The sequence below is a fragment of the Pinus tabuliformis genome, chromosome 6 (assembly GCF_031772625.1).
Source record: "Pinus tabuliformis cultivar Carrire ecotype Pingquan chromosome 6, CPIR1, whole genome shotgun sequence".
Taxonomy (NCBI): Eukaryota; Viridiplantae; Streptophyta; class Pinopsida; order Pinales; family Pinaceae; genus Pinus; species Pinus tabuliformis.
The window spans coordinates 1744414404-1744424680 of record NC_142292.1 but is presented as its reverse complement, the minus strand read 5'-3'; the positions used below and the strand labels follow the sequence as shown (position 1 = coordinate 1744424680).

At 37.0% G+C, this 10277-nt stretch overlaps 1 protein-coding gene across 1 annotated transcript; it reads right to left on the bottom strand.

Moving 5' to 3' along the window:
• Positions 1 to 6270: 6270 nt before the first annotated feature.
• On the bottom strand, positions 6271 to 8990 carry LOC149265881 (WRKY transcription factor 72B-like). The gene is made up of 5 exons (XM_089394089.1): positions 8823 to 8990; positions 8582 to 8737; positions 8102 to 8464; positions 7233 to 7346; positions 6271 to 7112 (listed from the first exon to the last, which is right to left on the bottom strand). The coding sequence occupies exons 1-5, from the start codon at positions 8841 to 8843 to the stop codon at positions 6564 to 6566; spliced, it is 1203 nt and encodes a 400-aa protein (XP_089250215.1). The 5' UTR covers positions 8844 to 8990; the 3' UTR covers positions 6271 to 6563.
• Between the last annotated feature and the right edge of the window lie 1287 nt (positions 8991 to 10277).

Here is a 10277-nt window from a genome sequence, read left to right as displayed (position 1 = left end):
TTGGGTCCATTGTGGTAAATGGATGATAACAAAATAGTCATAGGAAAGGTAATCAAGAAGAGTTAAAGTAAAGGGATCCGAGGTCTCGGATGCCTTGGCTATGTTGGGATTGTTGTTCTCAATATTACACATGTGTTGCATGAATAAAGGAAGTACTCTTAACCTTAACCTTATAATATCTGGAAATTTTTTTGTGATCATGATTATGTTGAGGATTATATATGTATACATGTAGGTGTGTATGTATGTCATGTCTGATAGGGTGATCATGAATCATGATTATTATATGCTAATATTTATATGTACATATGTATGTATGTATGATGTTGATTGACAAGATCATTATTATTTTATGATGTGTGTATGTGTACATGTATCTATATCACTGTTGGACTAGGTCATCAAGAATCATTCTTATGGAGGAATGATTACTTACGCAGGAAAATGACATTAAGAGGTTCCTCGTCTACGAGGAATCAAGTGGGAAGAGTAGTCATGACAAACATATGAGGTCAATATCATGTGAATATGAATTTATATTGTATGCTTGTAGTATGCCTATGCTTATGTTATGGGTAGGTTATACCGAGGGATACATCAATAAAGTGAAAGAAATGTGGTTTGCGGCATGCTTGGACAAGCATGGATAAGAAACCAAAAGCAAGGTTGCTTGGTAAAGAGTCAATGTAGTTTTTGATGTGTGGTAGGACTGTTGTGCACATTCATATATGTTGTACTTATTGCACCTGTGATGTTGTGTGCATTTAATGTGGTGTATATTTAGTGTGTGTACATGATGATTATGTAATGTTATGTAGATGGTGTAGTACAAATAGTGTTGTATGAATGTTGGATATGCAGTGCAGTGTACAGATGATGCTATGTACATGTTGGAAATGCAATGCTATGTATAAGTGGTATTGTGTGCATGTTGTACATGTGGTGCTATGTACATACGGTGTGGTGTGCATAATTGTACAAGTGGTGTTGTGTGCATGTTGTACCAGTGGCGTTGTGTGCAGGTGGTGCTGTGTACATGTCTTGCATGTGGCACTGTGTACATGTGGTGTCACATACATGTCAAACGCGTGGTACTTTTTACATGTGGTATTGTGTACACGTTGTACAGTGGTGCTGTGTACACGTTGTGCAGGTGATGTCATGTACATGTGATGATGTGCACATGTTGTGCAAGTGGTGCTTGGTACATGTGGTACTGGAGTACGCGTGGGATTGAGTGCATGTTGTACATGTTGTGTTGCAAGTATGCAGTACTATGTGTGTACATTGTGTAGGTGCATGTATTGTGTTATGCACTAGATGTAGGCACATGTATTGTATTGTATACACTGGGTGTAGGTGTATGTGTTGGATGTTAGGTATAGGTGCATGCATTGCATGGTGTTGTATGACGTGTGTGGTTGTGTGTGTGGGATGCACACTATGCGTATGTGCACCTAGTGGAGGAGAAGGCACTAGGTGTTTGTTGGGCGTGGCAATCAATCTAGTGTGTGTACAGAAAGAACAATGGCAGAAGTAAGGATCGATGAAGGATAAGTATCGGTATTGTATTTCAATTTTATGCATATGATTTATGATTATGGTCTATGATGATCACAAGTGATCTATGATTTTGGTTTATGATGGTTACATGTGATTTATGATTTTGATCTATGATGGTTATGTTTTGAGCTAACCTGATGTGATATTTTCATACATGATGCTAGTTTGACTTGTTGTGACAAGAAGTAAACAGGATTGCAAGTGTACCTTATTGTCGAGCTACCAATGAGGTATGCTTTGAAGTTATTTCAATTTATTTTGAATCTAATGGAAGTTATGTGCTTGGTACAGGAATGCATGAAATTCTCGGTTGGGTCATAGAAATCAACTGCAATAATTTGCAACAACAAAAGGAATTGGAAAATGCAGCTGGATGCTAGTAAAGCACTTCAGCAGTAGGGCCATTGTGGGACACTGGTACCCAATATTGTCCATTGATCGCCATGAGCATGCTATGGCTGATATGATGGTTTTGAGGTAGGTATAGGCCTTGTTTTTTTATCTTCCGATGCGAGGAAGCCTTGCGAAGGGATGGATTGCCCAGGATAGGGGATTCCGGGGAACTTGAAAGGTGAGTGACTGCATGGAAGGGGGTGACTGAATTTCCCAAGGGACTATGTAGAAGAGAAGGGAAGGTCGAAAATATATTTGTTTTGGCCATTAGAATTGTCAGATGGAATCAGATGCACATTGGGAGTACACCCTAGAACAATGAGCTCGTAACTATTCAGTGAGAGGACAAGTGGCACAGGATTGCAACACTAGACATTGGATGCAACTTTGACTGACGAAGTAGATTATGGACTTCCTGGGAAGGAGGTGAATCCTAGTACTACTTTGAGCGTGGAGGTATGAGCCTCTAGATTCCCTTGTTGATTGATACATGCATCATCTCCTTTATTTGCTGGTTTAGCAGATGTGCATGTCTATATGTGATTATTGTAAATATTGTAATGAGATGTGTTATAAAGCTCCAACATGCGGTATGGTTGTCATATTGTCATGATGTTTTGTTTTGAGCAAGTCATTCATTGTAAATAATGCAACGAGCTATGTTATAAAGCTCCATGGGCAATATGTTTTGGTTTCAGCAGTTTCTTTGGTTATAGGTGTCATTGAACACCGAGGACGATGTTCCCCCAAGGGGGAGGGTTCTGTAATATCCCTCGTGAAAATTTCATGTAATAAAAGTTAAAAACAATAACCATGAATGAATGGGACACTTATTACAAGCCAAATGTTGGGTAAGACATCCTAGTGGGTGTTCATTTGGTTGTTTATGGCTAAGGAAATTGGCAAAGGCAATGGCTAAGGCTTTGGAAAGGAAAAAAGACATTTTTGGCACATTATTTTATGAAAATAAAGGAAATTAGGGGAAAATTAAGGTGAAAGGTCACAGGTTTCATGTGAGGGGGAAAATGAAGGAAAATAATGGAAAATGAAGAAAATAGAGATCTCATTCATAAAATGGCCTCTGAGGATCAGCTGGCAAGATTCTTCATTTAGTGTTAAGCTCTTAGTCAGTGTAAGCTCTTGGCTCAAGTTTTTGCTTTGGTTACGCATGGGATCAAAAAAGGAAAAGAAGGCAAGAGGAAGCAAAGATCAAGCATGGAAAGGCAGGATCAAGCAGCTGCAACGAGCTTCATTACAAGTATCGACTTGCATGTGTATCTTCCTTGCTAGATGGCATGCATGGTATTGCATGTCGTTCTTTTCTATCATGGCATTGGTTTTGTCAAGTGTGACAGTGTTTTCAACCTAGCTTTGCCATTTTTGGATAGCCATGGTGTGCTGGGGTTCTCATGTTTCGGTTGAGCTGGATTTCCATATGGATTCGAAGCTGAGTGAGGTGGATCTTCGAAATGATAGATCACATGGCCTAGTAACCCCTGAACCAGATTGTGGGTTGCGGTAAAACCGGATTTTGTGTTACCTCGGTGGGCCTAGGAATCCTGGATAGCAAATGGCAGGATATACGGTAAAGCCAAAAGGTTGTTTTCTCTCCGTTGGGCCTAGTAATCTCGGGTTTGGGATATGCAGTAAAGTTCAGAGAGTGGGTCTTGGTTAAGGGCCTAGTGATTTGGTGTGGATTGCTATAAAGCTTGAGAGATTCGAGTCTCGATTTAGGGCCTAGTGATCTGAGTTTGGATTGCGGTAAAGCCTAAAAGATCAGGAGAGAGGAAAATTCATCACGGTGTAGGTGGAGAAATCCGCTGGCATCCTCGCTTGTTGGCCTAGTGATTGGGTGGAGATCATGGTAAATCCTGTTATGACGTGTTCATTGTGTTGGCCTAGTGATCTGGGATGGATTACGATAAAGCCTAGTTTCTATTGATGAGGGTGAGGTGGTTTAAACTTGGTATGCCCTGGTTGAGTTCTTTTGGATTGAGTCCCACATTCATGGAATATGGCATGAGGGTGAATGGATGAAGAGAGATTTGGCTCAACCATTCTATGGTCGGGTGGAACGTGGTAGCCCCATCTCAGGCTAGTTTATTGCATTCATTAATGAGAAATTTATTCCCTTGATTTTCATGTGAAAATGTACTGATGTATATATGGATTTTGATGGCTGATATGTTCATGGTATTTTTGTTCTTATTATGTTGGTTATATGCACATTTTATGACAGTAGCTATGTGTGGCTCTCAACATTTTTTTACTTGTATATGAATGGATAACGTGTCTATGACCTAATAGATGAATATGAAGCAAATGACATGAGGGAACATTGGTCTATAACGATTCTCAGATAAGTATGAGATCCCTACACTTATTTTATCGTTTACACCTATAGTTTACATGTCGATGATATGTTTGACGAAATGCCTGTCATGGCTAGTAGGGTTCTGGTTAAGGTCTTGTTGAGCTTATTTCTTTTGCATCATTGTTTTCCCGTAATATTATTGATTTAAAGCTTCCATTCCATTCCTAGCGGTGGTCTAGGCTTGAAAATGTGGTTTAAATCTTAGGGTTGCTGGCAAGTTTGGTCCACAGTCACTAGGATGCAGGCCTATGAGAGCGACTTTAGGTCTTTGGTCACTCCCTTGCCCATAGCATGGGAGAGACTATGGTCTAAGAGGTCCAGAACAACAATGGGACCTAGGGATAGGCTATCTGAGTGACTGACTTGTCTCTTGAGAGTTCTGTTGATGATGTTGGATGAGTGTGTGTGACGTTCCATTGATTCCACTTCCTTAAGGTCACCCAGGAGGTCGAATATGATCATATTAGCCTCTTGTTTCATGTTTACCCTGGTTGACATGGTTACTTGGGTGGATGTGGGAGGAGAGTGTTACAGAATTGGTAACAAAGCCACTTTGGAACCTTCATTGATACATTTCCTGTGGTTGGAAATAGAGGAAGTATTGCTTGGCCTCCTCAATTGCTCAACCAAGTTTTTTATCATCTCCCTTATCTTGATGAAATACCCCCCTTTTTTCATGGGGAGAAGGGAAGATCACGTAAAAGCAACGTACTGAGAATTCTAGGGTCAAAGAGTTTTCCCAAGATATGTTTAAGGTACAAATATTTTGGAGTTCTCTTTAAGAAAGATAACAAATTTACACTTCTTGCATATTTAGATATGGTGTTTTTGTAAGTAATATTGATAATAGAACATCAACTTTAGGTTATTTGAATATGGGTTCAAATACATCTAAATACTAGAAAAATACATCTATGCTTGTGAAACAACTTATGAACTTGACTAGTTGTGTAGAATTTTTCAACATGATTTTGATGCTATCCAATAAGCACCAACTACTTTATTGATTCACAATTAATCAACAATAAAGATGACAAAAACTTATGTATTTCATTCTAAAACCATACATGTTTACATATGTGATCATCCAACAAGGATATTTCATAATCAAATTTCAAATATTTTTACCAAAAAAAGCAATATCAAATTCATAAACGTAACATCTGTAAAGATAAATTTTAAACTAATAATAATAAAATACTCATTCACTATTTCAACTTCCTTGTTACTATAAAGGGTAGCCCATCATTCCATAGACATTTGTCTTTACTGATCCATAAACCTTTAAGGAATAGACATTTTTCTTTGTTCATAAACTTTATTTAGACATTTTTCTTGATTGGTTCATAGGCCTTTAAGGGAAACTTTATTTCAAGAAAGTATGTCCGTCTTTATAAATGTAATGTAGTGGTTAACGTGAGGTTTCGTTTTAAAATCTTTAAAAAGGTTGGTTGGTGCTCATATTAAGAAAGTGTTTGAATGGTCACAGCCCAACCACTCAATAGTCTACAAAAAGATGTATGAGGGCTAGTACTAAACTCTTCTGTATACATATGTAAGAAGAAAGGCATTGTCTAATTTTTATATTTTGGAGCTGTGTTAAATTTCTACTTTTCTGAAAATAGTTTTTGTAAAACTAATTTTAAGAAAATAGTTTTTCTGTTTAAAATAATTTTTATTATATATACAAATTAGGTATTTAGAAAAATACACTCAATTAGTTCACAAATGAAACAAATTCCTGAAAGAATCAATTAAAAAATGCTAAAAATAACTTATAAAACAAATAACAGATAAACAGTGCCAAAAATGATAAGTGAAACATAGTAACTCTTATATCTTTAAAATAGTTTATATTTCTAGAGTTTTGGTAATATATATTTATTCTCGAAATTTAGAATTTGGATGTTTAGAATGAATTTATAAATAATCCCACCAATATGAGTTCAAATTTCATAAAAATAAAAATAAAATAGAACTCGGAATCTCTGGTTAGAAATGCCTCATAGCTTCTCTCATGGATGCCATGAGGGCACAGCACACCTATTTCGCTTGAGTCAAATCTCATGGCTTACGCCTTAACTATTATTTCTTTCTAAATAAACTGTCGTTGTTTTAACAATTAGAAGAACCATTTTGGACCTAATCATAGGTTACAATACAGGCACAGGAATTAGGTTACAATACAGGCACAGGAATGGAGAGAATTCAGAATACCATTGTTTGAAAGATTTCACGAGTCTCCACATGCTTCCGTCGTCGAATCATTGGTGCATTGTGTTGCAGGAGGGGATTTGGACACCCATTGCACTGAACCACCCAACTTGACCATGGAGTCAGCTATTGCTGCAGCCAAGGCTGCAGAAAAGTTGGGATCTGCCTTCATAGAAGCCACAGAATTCTGCAAGATTGAAGAGTAATTACCCAATTGATTCTGATCCAAAACCTGGCCCATGTCGTTTAACGATGGAGTAATCTGTTGAGAGCTGCTTGCTGCTAAATGTGCAGGCTGCATCTGTAATCCTGGATTAGGCTGGTTGTCTGTGAGGTCGAGAATGACCGTGGGACACGAGCTCGAGGTCGATATTCTGGCAATGCAGCCGGCTGAGAAGGGTATAGATTGGTTGTGTACAATGAAATTTTCTCCATTCATCCCCTCACCAATGAATTGGTTGGACGAGCCAGCCTGCATGGTAGCCATAGCCAAAGGATTCAGGGAATGAGTGTGTTCTCCTTCGTATGTTGTTATTACAATCGTCGGGTCTTCTGCACATCTCTGAACCTGGACAAATTCCACTATAATTATAATTTTAACATATTTAAAGTAGCGGGCCGCCCTGTATGTATTTCATATTCAATGAAATGTAAGCAAATTTTTTTTCTCGAAAGGATGAGAACTAACCCGTTTTTTAACTGGGCAACCGGGAGCCATAGCACATTTGTAATAAGATCTCGGACGTGGATTGTTTCTGGTAGATTTTTGCCCGTATTTTCGCCACCGGCAGCCATCGTTTATCTAATTAAAATGGATCACATCAGTTTATAAATGAAGAAAGCAACCATATTTATTGTTCTATGCAGCTACTTTGCAATAGCATTGTAAAAATAATAAAGAACAACACATGGCTTATAACTTACAAACTTGGAAATCATGTACTATAACAATTTCATGGGAAAATTTATCAAACTTTTTCATTATTGAATTTTTTTTTTATGTTTGATATGTAATTATATATATTACATATCACTTTACATAACACTTCATACCATAAAGATTACTAATTACACTAAAGTATCTTCTCTAAAGCTTAAACCGTACTGCTTCTTCTAAAACTTGGCTTGAAAATTTATTCTAATTCTAGAAATTGTATTGCTTCAACACTATTTTTTATAAACTGATGCTCTTTCACATTTACTCATAAACTAATATTTTTTTGTGATTTGCAGTTTCAAGAATAATAAAAACTAATGATTCAAAAATAATAAAACTAAACCATTAAAAAAAATCAATTATTTAATCTCTTTTCAATCAAATTCCAATATATTCCAGAAATCTACAACCAACCTAAATTCAATACTCACAAACCAGTTTATGAGTGCATTCTGCTCCTCTCCCATTGACTCATTTGTAAATGCGTAACAGTGAATTTAGTGCAGTGAATGTAGACCCATCTAGTACCAGATTTGATTTATTCAGAACCGTCATGACACGGGTGTGGCCTAGTTCCACATCATTATAAATCACATGAAAAACAAGAGTTCGATTATTACCACTGATGCCTCTGATCTTGTCCGCATAGATACGACTCTTTTGGGGGCCGCCGCCGTTTGTTCGCCGGTGCCGTGGCTCAGCGCCTGATGTTTCTTGCTTGGTGACTCATCCATAGACGAATTCAACCTCGCATTCTGAAACTGATCCAACTGCAAGTAATTTATTTCCCTCTTATTTGAACACAGCTGCTGATCGTCCATAAATCCGGTGTTCCTCCCATCTTTTTCGCGAACTCGTTCGTCAGAATCCGAAGACTCATTAGATTGGTAGGAAACTGAATCCCTGGAGTCGACATTTACAGATCCTGGGGACAATATTCTGAAATTGAAATTTTCTTCAATTTGATGTTCTGGACTGAATATCTACGCGATCAAAAGGCAAAAAACATTAAGAATTTCTGCAATTCATATAGCCTAATTAAGTTAAATTGAATCCCAACTTCGAAAGACGAATTATGAGTTTCCCAAAACCCAAAATACCTGGCTTGTATCAATGCGTGTCTGGTCTGGTTTCTCCTCCTGATACAGGATTTGCTTCTGCAAATCGTCATAGCTACTAATCATGCGCTTCAACATAGATTTGAGATTCTGATTCTCCTCTTTCATGACATTTATCTGGGTCTCAAGTAGCGCCATCTGCATGAATTACAAACTCAGGATTTTTATTTGAATAAACAACAAACAAACAAAGAACATGGCCGGGAAAACGTCGATGGAGCACCTTATTTCTGCGGCCTTCCATATGAAGGGTGTGTTGCTCAAGTTCCAACGTCTAGTACCTCCGTAATCAACAGTCTCGAAAATTTGTCGCAAGAAAAGGAATGAACCAACTGGCTCTCTATACGCCTTTCATGGCGTTTTTATAGTTATCTACCATGGACTAGAATAAGGGGACGAAAGCCGTCCAAAAAGCAAGAGGCAGTGGACCGCTGCCAACGTTGACATAAATAATCCGTTCCGAAACCCGACCGACCACTGACTTGTGAAAACTGTCGGTGACTGTAATTTAATAGGCCACGTGATTTTCATTCCGTGAGCTCGTGAAGGAGTTTCAATGTGCCATTTGCGCGGACCTATAGTTTAGTAAATCCATTTTCTATTTTTTTCATATTATGTGGAAATTGTTTTGAAACTCATCAAAGCAATATCTATTATCATTTAATTTGGTGGTTACTCTGCGACATTTATTGTACTTTATAATTTAGTGGTTATTTTAGACATCTGATATGATAGTTGAAATGATTTCTTTTCATTGGAATTGGGTTATATTAGTTTTGGTTTGTTTTTAATTGTGTGTTTTAATTTTTTTAATAGCTTGAGAAAATTTATTATAATTCAGTTGTCAAATCAGTAATCAGGGTAATTATTTTTGATTCTTATCGGTGAATGTAGGTTGATTCATCATGATTATTTAAGGAAGTTATTTGAAATAATCTGCTCTGTAAGGGGCAGGTTTTCACTCTTGTAAATTGCCTCTTGGTCTTGGGCCGCTTTCACTCTGCCAAATACCTCTAAGTCTTAGACCCTTAAGTCTCAAAAACACGAAAATACCTCTAAATCTTGAACCAAAACTATATTAAAACATACTCCAAAACCTATCATAATAGTATATTGAAAACTATACTGTTAGTAATTAAGTTAATTGTGTTTAGTATTTTTAGTGTTTTTATTGTTCTTTTAAGATGAGATAGCGTGCTCTTTTGTCATTTTGACTTGGATTGCCACTTGCGTTCGTGGGGTCAACAGTCAGTGGCCGTCCTTACCAAACGCACACAATCCATCACGTCGGGGCGTAAAGTCGACCGTAGAATTCTACGAATTTGGCATAGATTTTTCGAAAGGAAAAAAGTAATATTGTTTTTTGTATTGAGCCGTAGTTTAATTAGTTGGAGGAATTGCCTTGAAAATTATTGAAAATTATGGAAATTCTAGTTATATTTAAAGAAAATTTCGCAGAGATTTTTGTAAATCTAAATTATAATTATTAAACTTCAAATTAATTTTGAAACACTGTCTCTGGAAAAAAATTTGAAACTCTTTTACCCAGATTCTAGCAACTTTTGACCATCCAGCAATTCCTCAACCTCCTAAATGACTCCATTATGTTAACTATTTTGACTATTTTTAGCACTTTTATTGTTTTTAAGATGAGATATCGTGCTGTTTTGTAATTTTG

Excerpts from the sequence above, each read along its gene's own strand:
- LOC149265881 (XM_089394089.1), bottom strand. The coding sequence starts at position 8,843 with ATGGAAGGCCGCAGAAATAAG. Across the intron at positions 8,465-8,581 it reads CACGCATTGATACAAGCCAG|ATATTCAGTCCAGAACATCA; the intron begins GTATTTTGGGTT and ends TTGATCGCGTAG. Across the intron at positions 7,113-7,232 it reads GTTGCCCAGTTAAAAAACGG|GTTCAGAGATGTGCAGAAGA; the intron begins GTTAGTTCTCAT and ends GAATTTGTCCAG.